The 18,446-nt window shown below is 38.3% G+C and overlaps 1 protein-coding gene across 1 annotated transcript in view; it reads left to right on the plus strand.

The window, feature by feature from the left end:
- The window catches only part of CLNK (cytokine dependent hematopoietic cell linker), a 168,444-nt gene that overhangs the window by 92,651 nt on the left and 57,347 nt on the right, over nt 1–18,446 (plus strand). Inside the window, exons 5-7 of the mRNA XM_033427875.2 lie at nt 7,916–8,057; nt 9,324–9,421; nt 15,347–15,392. Of these exons, the coding sequence (XP_033283766.2) occupies nt 7,916–8,057; nt 9,324–9,421; nt 15,347–15,392 (286 nt within the window). The remainder of the gene's footprint in view (nt 1–7,915; nt 8,058–9,323; nt 9,422–15,346; nt 15,393–18,446) is intronic.

Genomic DNA, 18,446 nt, shown 5'->3' on the forward strand with positions numbered 1-18,446 from the left:
TCTGAGGGTTGTCTTTTCGTCTTTTTATGGTTTCGTTTGCTGTGCAAAAGCTTTTAAGTTTCATTAGGTCCCATTTGTTTATTTTCATTTTTATTTCTATTTCTCTAGGAGGCGGGTCAAAAAGGATCTTGCTGTGATTTATGTCATAGAGTGTTCTGCCTATGTTTTACTCTAAGAGTTTTATAGTGTCCGGCCTTATATTTAGGTCTTGAATCCATTTTGAGTTTACTTTTCTGTATGGTGTTAGGGGGAGTTCTAATGTCATTCTTTTACAAGTAGCTGTCCACTTTTCCCGGCACCACTTATTGAAAAACCTGTCTTTTTTCCATTGTATATTCTTGCCTCCTTTATCAGAAATAAGGTGACCATATGTGTCAGGGTTTATCTCTGGGCTTTCTATCCTGTTCCTTTGATCTATATTTGTGTTTTTGTGCCAATATCATAAGTCTTGATTACTGTAACTTTGTAGTATAGTCTGAAGTCTGGGAGCCTGATTCCTCCAGCTCCGTTTTTCTTTCTCAAGATTGCTTTGGCTATTTGAGGTCTTTGTGTTTCCATACAAATTGTGAAAATTTTCATTCTAGTTCTGTGAAAATTGCCATTGGTAGTTTGACAGGGATTGCATTGAATCTGTAGATTGCTTTGGGTATTATAGTCATTTTCACAACGTTGATTCTTCCAATCCAAGAACATGGTATATCTCTCCATCTGTTTGTATCGTCTTTAATTTCTTTCATCAGTGTCTTATAGTTTTCTGCATACAGGTCTTTGTCTCCTTAGGTAGATTTATTCCTAGCTATTTTATTCTTTTTGTTGCAATGGTAAATGGGAGTGTTTCCTTAATTTCTCTTTCAGATTTTTCATCATTAGTGTATAGGAATGCAAGAGATTTCTGTGCATTAATTTTTATCCTGCTACTTTACTAAATTCATTGATTAGCTCTAGTAGTTTTCCGGTAGCATCTTTAGGATTCTCTATGTATAGTATCATGTCATCTGCAAACAGTGACAGCTTTACTTCTTTTCCAGTTTGGATTCCTTTTATTTCTTTTTCTTCTCTGATTGCTGTGGCTAAAACTTCCAAAACAATGTTGAATAATAGTGGTGAGAGTGAACAACCTTGTCTTGTTCCTGATCTTAGAGGAAATGGTTTCAGTTTTTCACCATTGAGAATGATGTTGGCTGTGGGTTTGTCATATATGGCCTTTACTATGTTGAGGTAACATCCCTCTATACCGACTTTCTGGAGAGTTTTTATCATAAATCAGTGTTAAATTTTGTTGAAAGCTTTTTCTGCATCTATTGAGATTATCATATGATTTTTCTCCTTCAATTTGTTAATATGGTATATCACATTGATTGATTTGCATATATTGAAGGATCCTTGCATTCCTGGGATAAACCCCACTTCATCATGGTGTATGATCCTTTTAATATGTCGCTGGATTCTGTTGCTAGTATTCTGTTACGGATTTTTGTATCTATGTTCATCAGTGGTATTGGCCTGTAGTTTTCTTTCTTTGTGACATCTTTGTCTGATTTTGGTATCAGGGTGATGGTGGCCTCATAGAATGAGTTTGATACTGTTCTTCCCTGTGCTATATTTTGGAAGAGTTTGAGAAGGATAAGTGTTAGCTCTTCTCTAAATGTTTGACAGAATTTGCCTGTGAAGCCATCTGGTCCTGGGCTTTTGTTTGTCAGAAGATTTTTAATCACAGTCTCAATTTCAGTGCTTGTGATTGGTCTGTTTATATTCTCTATATCTTCCTGCTTCAGCCTTAGAAGGTTGTGCTTTTCTAAGAATTTGTCCATTTCTTCCAGGTTGTCCATTTTATTAGCATATAGTTGCTTGTTGTAATCTCTCATGATGCTTTGTATTTCTGCAGTGTCGGTTGTTACATCTCCTTTTTCAATTCTAAATCTATTGATTTGTGTCTTCTCCCTTTTTTTCTTGATAAGTCTGGCTAGTGGTTTATCAATTATGTTTATCTTCTCAAAGAAACAGCTTTTAGTTTTATTGATCTTTGCTATTGTTTCCTTCATTTCTTTTTCATTTATTTCTGATCTGATTTTTATGATGTCTTTCCTTCTGCTAACTTTGGAGGGGTTTTTGTTCTACTTTGTCTAATTGCTTTTGGTGTAAGGTTAGGTTGTTGATTTGAGATGTTTCTTGCTTCTTAAGGTAGGATTGTATTGCTATAAACTTCCCTCTTAGAACTGCCTTTGCTGCATCCCATAGGTTTTCGGTCATCGTGTTTTCATTGTCTTTTGTTTCTAGGTATTTTTTTATTTCCTCTTTGATTTCTTCAGTGATCTCTTGGTTATTTAGTAGTTTTCCTACAGATTTTTTCCTGTAATTGATATCTACTCTCATAGCGTTGTGGTCAGAAAAGATGCTTGACATGATTTCAATTGTCTTAGATTTACCAAGGCTTGATTTGTGACACAAGATAGATCTATCCTGGAGAATGTTCCATGAGCACCTGAGAAGAAAGTGTATTCTGTTATTTTTGGATGGAATGTCCTATAAATATCAATTAAGTCCATCTTGTTTAATGTATCATTTAAAGCTTGTGTTTCCTTATTTATTTTCATTTTGGGTGATGTGTCCATTGGTGAAAGTGGCATGTTAAAGTCCCCTACTATGATTGTGTTACTGTCGATTTCCCCTTGTATGGCTGTTAGCATTTGCCTTACATATTGAGGTGCACCTATGTTGGGTTCATAAATATTTACAATTGTTATATTGTCTTCTTGGATTGATCCCTTGATCATTATGTAGTGGCCTTCTTTGTCCCTTGTAATAGTCTTTATTTTAAAGTCAGTTTTTTCTGATATGAAAATTGCTACTCCAGTTTTCTTTTGATTTCCATTTGCATGGAATAACTTTTTCCATCCCCTCACTTTCAGTCTGTATGTGTCCCTAGGCCTGAAGTGTGTCTCTTGTAGACAGAATATATACAGGTCTTGTTTTTATATCCATTCAGCCAGTCTGTGTCTTTTGGTTGGAGCATTTAATCCATTTACATTTAAGGTAGTTATCAATATGTATGTTCCTATTACCATTTTCATAACTTTTTTGGTTTTGTTATTGTAGGCCTTTTCCTTCTCTTGTGTTTCCTGCCTAGAGAAGTTCCTTTAGCATTTGTTATAAAGCTGGTTTGGTGGTGCTGAATTCTCTTAACTTTTGCTTGTCTGTAAAGGTTTTAATTTCTCCATCAAATTTGAGTGAGATCCTTGCTGGGTAGAGTAATCTTGGTTGTAGGTTTTTCCCTTTCATCACTTTAAATATGTCCTGTCACTCCCTTCTGGCTTGCAGAGTTTCTGCTGAATGATCAGCTCTTAACCTTATGGGGATTCCCTTGTATGTTATTTGTTGCTTTTCCCTTTCTGCTTTTAATATTTTTCTTTGTATTTAATTTTTGATAGTTTGATTAATATGTGTCTTGGTGTGTTTCTCCTTGGATTTATCCTGTATGGGACTCCCTGTGCTTCCTGGACTTTTGACTATTTCCTTTCCCATATTAGGGAAGTTTTCAACTATAATCTCTTCAAATATTTTCTCAGACCCTTTCTTTTTCTCTTCTTCTTCTGGGACCCCTATAATTCGAATGTTGGTGCGTTTAATGTTGTCCCAGAGATCTCTGATACTGTCCTCAATTCTTTTCATTCTTTTTTCTTTATTCTGCTCTGTGGCAGTCGTTTCCACTATTTTATCTTCCAGGTCTCTTATCCATTCTTCTGCCTCAGGTATTCTGCTATTGATTCCATCTAGAGAATTTTTAATTTCATTTATTGTGTAGTTCATCATTGTTTATTTGCTCTTTAGTTCTTCTAGGTCCTTGGTAAATGTTTATTGTATTTTTTCCATTCTATTTCCAAGATTTTGGATCATCTTTACTATCATTACTCTGTACTCTTTGTCAGGTAGACTGCCTATTTCCTCTTCATTTGTTTGGTCTGGTGAGTTTTTACCTTGCTCCTTCATCTGCTGTGTATTTCTCTGTGTTCTCATTTTGCTTAACTTACTGTGTTTGGGGTCTCCTTTTCACAGGCTGCAGTTTCATAGTTCCCGTTGTTTTTGGTGTCTGCCCCCAGTGGCTGAGGTTGGTTCAGTGGGTTGTGTAGGCTTCCTGGTGGTGGGGATTGGTGCCTGTGTTCTGGTGGATGAGGCTGGATCTTGTCTTTCTGGTGGGCAGGACCCCGTCTGGTGGTGTGTTTTGGGGTGTCTGTGACCTTAATATGATTTTAGGCAGCCTCTCTACTAATGGGTGGGGTTGCGTTCCTGTCTTGCTAGTTTTTTTGGCATAGGCTGTCCAGCACTGTAACTTGCTGCTCGTTGAGTGGAGTTGGGTCTTAGCATTGAGATGGAGCTCTCTGGGAGTGCTTTTGCCATTTGATATTACATGAAGCCGTGAGGTCTCTGGTGGAACAATGTCCTGAACTCAGCTCTCCCACCTCAGAGGCTCAGGCCTGACACCTGGCCAGAGCATCAAGACCCTGTCAGCCACATGGCTCAGAAGAAAAGGGAAGAAAGAAAGAAAGAAAGAAAGAAAGAAAGAAAGAAAGAAAGAAAGAAAGAAAGAAAGAAAGAAAGAAAGAAAGAAAGAAAGAAAGAAAGAGAAGAAGGAAGGAAGGAAGGAAGGAAAGAAAGAAAGAAAGAAAGAAAGGAAGGAAGGAAGAAGAAAGAAAGAAGGAAAGGAAGGAAGGAAGGAAGAAAGAAAGAGAAAGAAAGAAAGAAAATATAATAAAATACAATAAAGTTATTAAAATAAAGAATTTTTTAAATTTAAAAAATTTTAAAGTAATAAAAAAAGAAAGTGCAACCAAACCAAAAAATATATCTATCAATAGTAATAAGTGCTAAAAACTATAATAAAAAAAAAATGACAGACAGAACTCTAAGACAAATGGTAAAAGCAAAGCTATACAGACAAAATCACACAAAGAAGCATACAAATACACACTCACAAAAAGAGCAAAAGGAAAAAATGTATATATTTTTTGGGAAGTCTGAGGTCTTCTGTCAGTGTTCAGTAGGTTTTCTGTAGGAGTTTTTCCACATATAGATGTATTTCTGATGCATTTGTGGGGAGGAAGCTGATCCCCACGTCTTACTCCTCCTCCATCTTGAATGTCTCCTGGACTTTTGTTTTTGAAATGTTTTTGATTACTGCTTTAATCTGCTTACTAGGGATCAGTCTATTCAGAAAATCTGGTTCTTCATGATTCAATCTTGGAAGGTTATATAATTCTAAGAATTTATATCCATTTCATTTTGGTTATCCAATTTGTTGGCATATAGCTATTCATAGTAGTCTCTTATAATCTTTTGTATTTCTGTGGTATTTGTTGTAACTTCTCTTTTGTTTCAGATTTTATTTATTTAAGCCTTCTCATTTTTTCTTAGTATATCTAGCTAAAGGTTTGCCCATTTCATTTGTCTTTTCAAAGAAGCAGGTCTTAGTTTCATTCATCTTTTTCTGTTGTCTTTTTTTCTCTATTTCATTTACTTCTGCTCTAATTTTTAGTATTTTCTTCCTTCTACTGACTTTGGGCTTTGTTTTCTCTTCTTTTTCTAGCTATTTTATGTATAAGGTTATATTATTTATTCAAGATTTTTCTTATTTCTTGAGGTAGGCCTGTATTGCTACCTTCCCTCTTAGTACTGCTTGGCTGCATACATAGGTTTTGGTATGTCATATTTTCATTTTTATTTGTCCTCATGTGTTTTTTTTTTTTATTTCTCCTTTGAATTTTTCCATTAACCCAATATTTGTTCAGTAGCATGTTGTTTAGTCTTATGTTCATTTGTCTATACAGGTTGTATCCTTTTCTTCTCCCCCTCATATTTTTGTTGCCACAAAAACTTCCCTTTTTATGTTGTGAGTTCATTCCCAAATTTAAGTAGCTATAGTTATTTTTAATGTTTTTTCCTTTAACCTTTATGCTATAATTAAGTGTTTAACAACCTATTCTGATATAGAGTTGCAATTTTCTGATTCTCTCTCTTTATCACATTACTCAAAGTTTTGTATACTTTTACCTTTTTGTTTCAAGTAGAAGAGCTCCTTTCAACATTTCTTGTAAGGCAGGTCTAGTGGTCATGAACTCCCTCAGGTTTTATTGTCTAGGAAAGCCTTTATTTCTCCTTTATATCTGAAAGATAACTTTGCTGGATAGAGTATTCTTGGCTCACAGTTTTTATCTTTCAGTATTTTGAGTATGTCATTCCTTTCTCTCATGGCCTACAGAGTTTCTGCTGAGAAGTCTGCTGATAGCCAAATGGGAGTACCTTTGTAGGTTACTGTCTTTTTTTCCCCTGAGTGCCTTTATTACTCTTTCTTTATCATTGACTTTTGACAGTTTTAATATAATGTGTCTTGGAGAAGGTCTTTTTGCATTAAGATAATTAGGTGTTCTATTAGCTTCGTGGACTTGTATATCCAGTTCCTTCCTCAGGTTTGGGAAGTTCTCAGCTATTATTTTTTTAAATAAGCTCTCTACTCCTTTCTCCCTCTCTTCCTTTTCCGGTATACCCGCTATCTTATGGTGCTTTTTTCTAATGCAATCAGATAATTCTTATAGAATTTCTTCATTTTTTAAAAAAATCTTAGTTCTCTCTCCTCTTCTACCTGAATCATTTTTAAATTTCTATCTTTGAGCTCATTGATTCTCTCTTCCACATTATCTGCTCTATTCCCAGTGCTTTCTAATGTATTCTTCATCTCATTTACTGAGTTCTCAAGCTCCAGAATTTCTGTTTGATTATTTTTTAGAGTTTTAGTCTCTTTGGTAAAGTATTCCTTCTGTCATTGGTTTTATTCCTGAGCTCATTGAACTCCTTTCTGAGTTTTCTTATGGCTTGTTGAGTTTCCTCATGACAGCTATTTTTAACTCTACCAGTTAGATCACAGTCTCCTGTGACTTAAATTTGGTTTCTGGATAATTGTCATATTCATTTTGTGATACTGTGTTACCATGGTTTTTCATGGTGCTTGATGAGTTGTTCCTCTACCAGTGCATTTGAAATAGTAAACACCTCTCTTGTTTAGGTAAAGCTTTGATTACTTTGATTCTAAGAGTTCCACAGATTGGTAATTAGAGACCTTTCTTTTGTTTTTCAGTAGGTGCTGCTATAGCACGTTTTTGTTTTTTCTTATCTGAGCTGCCTATTTGAGAATCAGCAGTTTCCACCCTCCACTGCCTCTACCAGAGATTTCACTGGTGCCCTTGTCATTGCAGCTTATGCCTCTGGGATCACTGGTGCCTTGCTGATGTCAATGTCACTGCTGCTACTGGCATCTTCATGTCCAGTGTTGCTTGAGTTATCAGCAATGCTACTGTAGCAAGGGATGGGGAGCCATGGGCAGGGGGTGCCAGAATCACACACACACCTGGCATTTGCAGGTCCTGCTGCTGCTGCTGCTGCTGCCCAGTTCCTTATGGCCATGGGCACCACTGTAGCCAGGAAATAAGAGTCGTGTACCACCTCTGCTGCTGCCACCAGGTTTTCTGGGGGTCAGGATTATGGGCACCACCTCTACTGTTCCCCTGATTATACTCTCTCTATGTATTCCGATCTACCTACCTTCAGATGTACAAACATGTGGATCTCTCTGGAGTCCTGGTGTCTTGGGCAGAGGAACCTTTGTTGAGTTATGGATGTTTTACTAGTTGTAGATTGAAGGGGAGAGACAAAGGGAGTGTCTCACACCATCATAACGCTGATGTCATTCTAGGGATAACGTTAGAATTCTGCCTACTACAAGAATTTAACTGCCTCAGATCCCAGACTCTCAAATCTTTAACTCCAAGCTAAGAGAATCCGTATTACTCCCCTAGCTAGCATGGTAGTCTATAATCTTTGTCATTATTGTACCTTTCCTTGACTCACTCAAACGTTCCCTCCTTAGGGAAGGAAATTAGCAGCAGTCCTCGATGGAGCAGAAGGCCACACAGACGAGGACTATGAAGACCTTGAGTTTCACATGGTAGAAGCACAGCAATCAGTGAAAATTTTACCAGCCAGGCCTATAAAGGAATCTGAATATGCAGGTAACATTTGGGGGCTGAAATCTAAAAATGCATGTCTGTGCTGCAATAATGCATAGCAACTAAAGCTGCAGGTTCTGAATTAAACAGCTCTAGTTTAAAATCATGCCTCTATGTCTTATTAGCTGTGTGACCTTGAGCAAGCATCTAAAAATCATTTTCTCTATCAGAAAACAGGGTTCATAATAAGAGAACTTACCCCCAGCGTGTTTTTTGAAGATCACATGTATGATGCATGCTGAGTTCTCACCAGAGGACTTAACACAGAGTCAGAGCTCTGTGACTATTGGTTATTATTATCATGATGCTCATCTTGAGTCCTAGAAACAACTGATGAGCATGACAGAACATTGACCAGCAGGAATGTGGGCAACATCCCTGTTAAGACAAAGTTTGCATAGAGGAGATTACAGTAAAAGGGAAGACTTTTTAATATGGCTGATCTGTTTTGCCAGTAACCAGCATATGAGTGCAACTAGGGCATGGCAACAAAACCAAGCTTTTTAGGAGAAAGAAGAGCTTATTACAAATCCACCTTTGCCTCTTTCTAACTGGGGTGTTTTGGGCAGCTCCAGCAAGTTCTCTGAACATTAGGTAAAGCACACTGCTGTAAGGGAAAAGAGAAAGCATTTGTGATTTCTGAGAGCCTGATCTACTAAAATGACTCTACTGGGGAGAATCACCTTGTAAATAATAATGATATTCCTTTCTTCATTTACTCAGCAAGCATTTACTGAGTATGTACTGTGTGCCAGTTATCACATTAAGATTGATCAAGTGACATAAAGATAAACAAAGCATAATCCATGTTCTCAGGAAGGTCACAATCTAATGGCAGAAAGACAGATAAACAGATAAGTATGATAGAATAAGTTAGGTAGATAATGTATATAATTATGTTAAGTATATAATTAAGCATATGTTAAGTATATGACATGGAAAAGAGAGCCAGGGTGGTGTGCAGGTGTCTAGGAAGATTTTCAAAGGGCATGACACAGCCCAAGCCTTGACAGATGAGTAGGATTCTCCAAGTGGATAAGAGAATGAAGAATGTTCAGGTCCAGACTTTGACATTTACGTGTATGGACCAAGAGAAGTGACTTCTCCTCTTTGAACCTCAGTCTCTTCATCCGTTAAGTGGAAGTAGAATTACTTGCCTCATACCTATATTGTGATGATTCAATGAGTTTGTAGATAGGCAAATAGTTTATAAATTATAATATGCTGAGCCATGTAAAGTATGAACTTAAACTTTTTCTCTTCTCACAGATACACGTTATTTCAAGGGTGTGATGGACACACCCCTTTCCTTAGATGCCAAGACCTCTATCCCCACAGACAGGCAAACCCGGATGAGGCTGGAAGAAGTGAGTAAAGGCTTGACCATATGAACCAAACATATGGAGAGCACATCCTAGCAGCCTAGAGCTTCCCCATCTCTCATTCCCAAGGCATCTTGTTAGGTGATGAGCAGGTCAAGCTCAGTGAGGTGCAGGGGGATTAGACTGGTGGGGTCATCGTCCTGTAGAGTAAGCCTAGAAGGGAGAAGAACATTTGTTGAAGATTTTCTGTGAGCCAGGCATCAGGCTTTCCCCTGCACCTCATCGAATGCTCATCCTGTTCTCCGGAAGCAGAATTTAAACTCAAAGCTTTTTGATAATAACATCATTTTGCCCAGATTTTAGGCCCAAAGATTCCAACTGCTAATTATGTGGTAATAAGTACAGTCAGCCTTCCATATCTGCCAGTTCCCCATCTGCAGATTCAACCAAGGATTTAAAAAACAAAAATTCCACAAAGTTCCAAAAAGGAAAACTTGAATTTGCCACACGCCAGCAAGTATTTACGTAGTATATACATTGTATTTACAACTATTTACATAGCATTTACATTGTATTCGGTATTATAAGTAATCTGGAGATGATTCAACCAACCAAGGATTGAGTAGTACCATAGTATGTACTTAGTGAAAAAAATCCAAGTGTAAGTGGACCCACACAGTTCAAACTCGTGTTATTCGTGGGTCAGCTGTATACAGGAGTATGTGTGTAGGTTATTTCCAAATACTATGCTATTTCATATAAAGGACTTGAGCATCCACAGATTTTTATATTCATGGGGATTCCTGAAACCAATCCCTTACAGATACCAAGGGATGACAGTAAGTCAAACAACCTCTCTGAGCCTCTTTGTAAACCCATCTAAAAAATAAGAATAAAAATCTCTGCCATGCTTACTTCAAAAAGCTGTTGAGACCACAAAAGATAATCTTATGAAAATATCTTGTAAATGTAAATGCTCTAAACACATATAGAATTTTATTTGTAATAACACTTTTGCTAATGTTTAATTTTCTTAATGCATAAATGCATAAAATACAAATTAATCATCCCTGGGGGTGCAGGGCTATTAGTCATAACATTTTGGGTACATTTCATGTCAATGTTTTCTATGCTGATAAGTTTTGCACAAGGGAGTCCTTATTATATAGCATACACCAGTTTTCTTTCCTTTTCACATTAGCTTTCAGTCATAAAACAATCTCTCATGTGACAAAACAAGCATTAATAAGCATAATCTTTACAGATACATCACTCCCCATTATAAGATTTTTAATTATTTTACTTAACCACCGAGTGAAAACATTTTAAATGGTTTTAGTACATATTGTTAAATTTCTTCCTGAAAAATCATTTCAATTTACCCTCCCAGAAGCCCTATGTTGGAATTTCCACCTCATAGAATTCTCACCAAAACTGGATATCACATTTTTAATCATAATTTAAAAAAACAAAAAAGAGACTTCACTGTTCTTTTTTTAAATCTGTAGCACATTTATTAGTGAGTGTGAACATGCTTTTGAATATTTATAACACATCTTCCTTGTGCATTATCTGTTCAAATAGTTTACCTACTTAACTTGAGGGTTTCTGTTAAATATTGACAAGAAAAGGAAACTACAAATTTTACCAAATAATGTCATTTACACAGAACACAGCCAATAGAGATTGGGAGAGCAAGATGAGGGATAAAATACTGAACACTTCCTCTTTACACAGACACCAAGCTAAACACTTGAATCATTCACTCAACAAATTCATTCAAGACGTATGTGTTGGGTGCCTGCCATGGACCAGACAAAATTATAGGCATCAGTAAACCACCAAGGCCCTGCTCTCGTGAAACTTACATCTAGTGGGAGGAGGCCTGTGATAAATAAATAGGTAAATAATAGATACAAAGACAATATGTCAAGTGATGAGTGCTTTGAAAAAATAATGAAAGCAGGGCACTCATGGAAGGTCTTTCGGAGGATAGATGGCAATGAATGAATGAATGAATGACATTTAATCCTTAAAATGACCTTGCAAGACAAATGTTATAATCCCTATTTTAATGGCTCCAATACTTACCTTCTCTGAGCCTTTACTGTCTCAGCTATAAAATCTCATAGCTTTATGATAATACATACAAAACACAGTGCCTGGCACAAAGTTACTAAATGACACCTCCATGAGGACAGGGACCATTTTAGCCCCAGTACCCAGCACAGTGCCTTTATGTAAGAAGTTTTCAACAGATGTGGGTTAATTGGATAGAAATGAACAAACAAACTCTCAGTCATTTGATCTGAACCTTGAAATACGAATAGCCCGAAATATTAACAGGAAAAGAGACACAGTCTTCTTTCCCAGTTTGATTTCTATTCACATGGAACCCTTATTCCAGTCTGTTCCTCAAAGTTGTCACGTGAATATTTGCTACTATTCCCAAGATGTAAAACTGGGGCAGCCCCACAGGGGGCTGTTTGACAGGGAGGAGGACACTTCAGGGCTCTCATCACTAAAGCATGAAGCATATTCAGGGAACAATAGGAATTTTAGAGTCATTGGGCCAGAGGCTAAAGACACAAGTTCTTATCTGGTTATAAAGAATAGAAAATTCCGACCTAGAAAGTTAAGTTTTTCTTTCCCTAAAAATCACTAATAATCCCCCTTTCCATGTAAGTAAACCTTCATGAGAAGAATGCTTTTTAAAAAAATAATAATTCTTATTTAATTTTTTTTAAAACAACTATGCCAGAATTTGTCTCCATTTGTATTACTTTATATCTTTTCATATTATCTTTGTAGCTTTCTGTTACAAATTTCTTCTTTTAGTTAGGTCACTTTGCAAGTGGAACTATAATCTCAACATATTAAGTCAAGTGAAATCTTGTGAGTAAAAGGATATGGGAGATTGAGCACAATTTTGGCCAGGAGGGAAGTTGTCTTATAAATTAATTATATAAGGACTTGGCCTCGATTCAGATAAAAAAGGAATTTTGCTTTTATAATCAATGTTTGAATAATCAAGTTTTTATGGTAAGTAGATTTTTTTTATTATAACCTCATTCTCAGGAGTTAATTCTAATTCATTTTGCACATTTATGTTGAGATTAAACTCTCTGTGAAATGGATCTTCAACAATCCTTACAGGGGCCAGTTCTTACGATGACTCCTTAGACTGGTTACAACTGTCTTAAACCACTAGACCACTGTCCAACTTTTCATTTATTGAGCACTTGCTGTGTACAAAGCACTACGCTCAACAGTGGGGGTAAAAAAAAATTAGCCAATGCCCACAGTCTAATGGAGGAGGCATTGGCCCAAACAGGCAGTTTTGATGTAATACAAAGCGTTAAGACAGAAGTGACACAGGATGCAAAGAGCAGGGAGCTGCATCACTTAGTCCAGCCAGAGGCTTTTAAGAAGCCTTCTGGAGGAAGCAATGCAAAGCAGCCTTTGACATCAGTAACATATTGCACTGTAATCAGTAGTTCTGATCCAAGACCATTTTGACCCCTAGTGGTCATTTACAATGCCTGGAGACACTTTTGGTTGTCAGGACTTGGGGAGTGCTACTGACACGTGCTGGGTGGAGGGCAGGGATGCCGCTCAGTATAATGCAAAAACACAGGGCAGCCCTCACAGCAGAGAATCATCCGACCCCAACTCTCAATGATGCTAAGGCTGAAAAACTTCTGTTGTAATTAAACGTGTGTTATAATATGTTGTAAACTCAGAACTGCGTGCATGTCTGAGTCTTCCTTCACCATCCAAGTTCTTATTCCTCTTTGTTCCCACATAATCCAGCATTGATACAGGTATAAAGTAGGCACTAGTAAATATTTATTTGATAGAAAAATGGGAGTAGTGCTGGGGGAGGGGCAGGAAATATTTCTAGGCCCAGGATCCTATGCTAATATCATCAGAGGGTACCTCCCCCTGCGGAAGATGCAATGCAAAGAAACTCTCTCATGCGAAAGATCCAAATGGATCCAAATGTTCAAAAGGGAAAGTGGACATTGGCCACCAAAGGGGAAAAGAACAGAAACACTAAGGAAGCCCCATCCCTAATACCCTAATCACGCACGGCCCAGCTGAGACAGAGACAATGGAGAACCTCTCCTGCTCCGGGCTAGCAATGGCAGGTGGGCAAGGGCATTGGGAGAGACCCGCTCTGCAGGGCAGGTGCACAGGGAAGGCTGAAAGCTGAGGATGCAACAAGAACTTTGCAAAACTCCAATAAAGATGTTTTAAAAAAAAAGCTACTATAAAAAAATAAAATAAAAACCCAGCACACCAGCCTCCATACCCTGGTGGAATTGGAAGCTGATGGTGTGACGAAGGAAGCCATAACAACAGCAAACCCAAACCACGCTCAAGCCTTGACTAACTTGGCCAGCAGAAGAGCCACCACTTTCCAAGCATAAATAAGGTGTTTCAATGTTCCACAGAGGAAGAGGTGGACGTTGAACATTAAGACATGAGGTAACAGGGCGTTCAGTGACCCTTCCTCCCCATTCACCTTGGCCAACTCAACTTGGCACCAATAAAGTGTAACACTGAGACTCTCTATTAGTCAGGGTTCTCTAGAAACATAGGCGGTAGATGATAGATGATAGTTAGATAGATAGATAGATAGACAGATAGGTGATAGATAGATAGATGATAGGATAGATACAATAGAAAGACAGAAACATATAGACATATATAGCCATAGACATACACACATACATATAAATAAATTAGTGATTATGGAGGCTCAGTCCCACAATCTGCCATCAGAAAGCTGGAGACCCAGGAAAGTCAGTGGCATAAGTTCCAGCCTGAGTCCAAAGGCCTGAGCACCAAGAGAACCAATGATGTAAATCTCAGTCATCGAGGGCAGAAGACCTTTGTCCCTGGTCAACAGTCAGGCAGAGAGATCAAATTCTCCTTTCCCCTGCCTTTTTATTCTATTCAGGCCCTCAATGGACTGAATGATGCCCACTGGCATTGGGGAGGACAATATGCCTTACTCAGTCTACTGATCCAAATTCTAATCTCATCTGGAATCACTTTCACAGACACACAGAAATAATGTTTAATCAAATATCTGGATACCCTGTGACCCTGTCAATTTGACACATAAAACTAACCATCATAGACCCCAATACTGATCTAGGCTTAAAGGCTTTCAAAGGCATTGGACATCATTAGGATGTCTCTATCATCTTCTTCACTCTCATGCCTAATAATTGTACAGCCATCCCTTAATAGTTCAGCAACACCTTTAATACTATTAATAATGACAGCTAACAATTCTTCAGCTTCATTTGTGTCATTTCCCGTTCTAGGCACATTGCCTGTCTCATGTAGTCCTGCCACCCTTGTGAGGTATCAGTTCTTTTGCTACCTCCACTTCACAGATGAGGAAACTGAGGCTTAGAAGGTTAAATGACTGGCCATGTTCTCATAGCCAGCACATGATGGACGTGAAATCCCAACACGGGCATCCACACGAGGCCACACACTGAACTGCCTGCTCCATCGCTTTCATGGACTTGATCATGAATGTTGATCTTCACAATAATTCAATGACATGATTGACTAAATATTTTCCCTATTAAAAAGATGAAAAATCTAAGACTCATAGTATGGTAAATGCTTTTCCAAAGTTTCACAGCAATAAGATTGGATTGGATCTCAATTGGATCTCAAACCAAGTATTTTTATGCCAAATTACCACCTGAGGCCACTACCCTCATTGCTGGCACGGTGGTACATGTATTTACACGTATTTACACGTATTTACACGTATTGACTGATTGCCTCCCATACTCATAGGGTGATCTATAAGAATGATGAGTCCAGGGACTTATGCCTTTACCTTGGGAATCATCAGATTACAGTTATATACTGAGTGGCAGGTCATGAGATGATATAGTCACAATTTAAGAAATAATGGTGCCACGTTGTCTTCTACAGGTGGAACAACCCATTTCCAGGGATATCAGAAGCCAACATGTTAAAGGTAAAGTCAAATCACAAAGTTTGAAATATAAGTATATTTGCATCTTTCTTTGCTTCCAAGATCCTCTTACATTTTTGCCTGTGGTCACAGATTTCTTCAACAAGGTTATCTATTGACTTAACCTTCATGAAATAACTAATTTTGGAAAGAGTCTCTCACGTCTTATGCCTTTTTATCACCTTACCTTATTAATGAAGAAATTGATCGTGAAAAGTCATATTCCATGTTGTGCAATTTGGGAAAGAGATTGTTTTGAAACATATGGGTTGCATCAGATACATAACTAAGTTATTTCTCTAAGCATACCCCTCTGTAAAATTGCAAGATAGAAATCTAATTTTAAAATGCTGATTAATTAACATGAAAATAGATTTTAAAGCTTCAGGCAAAGCAACTCAATTTGGAGATAAAGATACAGGTAAGAACCTGAAAGGAAATAATCAATTTCAGTAGTGCTAGAAGCACAAATGGAGGACAGCCAAAGAAATTTAATTGGATCCTATACATTATAGCTTCTCTCACCATTTCCCCCAATGTCCCCATATTCTCTTACAATGTTCAGTTAGAAAAGATGACAATGCCATGATTTACATTTCCCAGTAACTGAAACATCGAAATCAACTTTTATGTGTCTGATGCTATGTTCTATAACATATTATTAACATCACATTTTCTTTAATGGGAAAGTGTAATAGTTAGGGTCCTAAGGGGAAACAGATGGCACTCACCCAAATTAGGATAATTTAAGGAGGTTTATTTACAAAGGAACTATTGACTAAGGTGTGTGAGGTGTAGGAGAAGAATGAGGGGTGATGCAGAAACTGGGGCCAACAGCAGTGGTGCTGTCACCACCCCTAAGCCCAAAAGGATGAGGGGACAGCTACAGAAAACCAGAAGGAGCTCACCACCTTGAGAGGAGCAGTGACCATTGGTTGAGGAAACACCACCAGCCCATGTGGACCTCCCAGGGTGGGACTCAAGGGAATACATGCCCCAACCTCCCTCTCCAACTTTCCTCTGATCTCCTGTTCGGACTTCCTAATGGCTGAACCCAACCTGAAACCACAGGGCAAGGTAGCCTGCATGTGCTGGTTGGTCTCCCAGGATGGAGAGTGAGGTGGAGCAGGGCGGACAAGGTGAACAGTGGACCTGGAGGCACAAAGGGAAGATATGCACAAAGGGAAGCAAGGTGGAAGGAGCAATGAGAGGAGCCCAAGCCCAGGCTCTACTACTCCCTGGCTGTGTTACCTTAAGTAAGGCACCTAACCTTTCCGAGTCTTACTTTCCTCCTCTTGAAATGGGAAGTGGGCAGGGCTTTTCTGACTCATCAGTTCAATTGAATTAGCAGAGGCAGGAAACAAGAGCTGTTCCCTATTCCATCTCTCCTCTCCATCCTTCACAGCCTGACAGATCCCTGTCTATCTTCCCTCTAGACCACTCCTAAACCCCTCAAAATAGGGGAGATTTCCTATCAGTGCCTCTTTAGTCCTTAAACATGGAAATGCCTTCCATGCACACAGCACTTGATTCAGAGCTTTTCTCCATTAACTGATGTATTTTAATCCTTAGAAGACCACATGAATTATGTAGAGGAAGTTTTTTCATGCCTCTTGACAGAGAAAAGGAGCAGAGCACAGAGGCATCCCAGAGCAGATCATAATCATTTGATATATAAATGTCTTAGGTCCTAATAGAAGTTTTATAGGCAATTTATTGAGAAATGAGTCCTGGGGAGAAAGCAGACAAGAAATGGATTTCACAATTCCCCTCTTTTTTTAATAGTTCACTATAGACATGCACCTTCATTTCTTTGATTGCAGAATCTTCTTTGATCACTATTCTACATATATTAATATGTCTGTGTCACTATCAGGATGGTTCTAATTCCAATTCCAACATATGCAGGGGGGCAGTTTCCACCCACGCACCATCAAGCAATTCTCTGGATACCAGCTGGGTATCCTACAATTCAACCCAATTCTCACACTATCCACCCAGAGACAGCACCAAATTCTACAAGTTAAGGGCTCAGTGCTACCAGACCGTACCTCACCACCACTTCAGATGCCAGTCACAAGCCCAGATTGTCACCTGTGTTTCTATAGATGGGAGGTTCCAACCACTCCCTCCTTAGGTTCGATTAATTTGTTAGAGTGGCTCACAGAACTCAGAGAAACATTTTACTTATTAAATTACCAGTTTATTGTAAAAGGATATAACTCGGAAACAGTCAGATGGAAGAGACATATAAGGGGAGGTATGAGGAAAAGGCAGGGATCTTCCATGCTTCCTGAATCTCTCAAACTCCAAACTTTTGGGGTTTTATAGAGGCTTCATTACATAGGCATGGTTGATTAAATCATTAGCCATTGTGGACTGAACTCAATCTCAAGCCACTCTCCTCTCCCTGGGACGGTGGCGGGGGCGGGGGGGGGGCAAGGGAGGGTAGACGTAGGGGACTGTAAGTTCTTCTAACCCTTTGATCCCGTGGTCTTCGGCTAACCACCACTGACAAACAGTCCCCATCATTAGATGGAGTCCAGAAGTAAGTCACCTCCTTAACATAACAAAAGACACCTTGATAGCTCTCATCACTATGAAATTCCAAGGGATTTAGGAGCTCTGTGCCAGACACAGGGACGAAGACCAAATATATATTTCTTATTATAAATCCCAACATCACACCTATTCATCCATATATTCATCTACACTTTGCCTCAGCTTACAAATATTTGGAGTAGTCAACAAAAACTTGCATGGTAAAATGGAAGAAAAATTTTTTAAATCGTAGGAAGTATCTAGATAGACTGTAAGACTAAGGCAAAGATAAAATTCAGGCTGCTCGGGCACACATCACTACATTCTATCACAATTAAACTGCTAGTTTTTCTCTAAGCTTCCCGGTAACCTAAGCAAAAAGGCGATCACGCTTTTTTTATGTGAAATTAATTACCCAAAATAAAAAAAGAGCAAAGAAATTCCTCCGGGAGTGCAAGAAAGACACATCTTTCAGAGCTAAGTTAGTGCTGTCAATTTAATAAGGGTTGTTGGCTG

The sequence above is a fragment of the Orcinus orca genome, chromosome 4, assembly GCF_937001465.1.
Source record: "Orcinus orca chromosome 4, mOrcOrc1.1, whole genome shotgun sequence".
Taxonomy (NCBI): Eukaryota; Metazoa; Chordata; class Mammalia; order Artiodactyla; family Delphinidae; genus Orcinus; species Orcinus orca.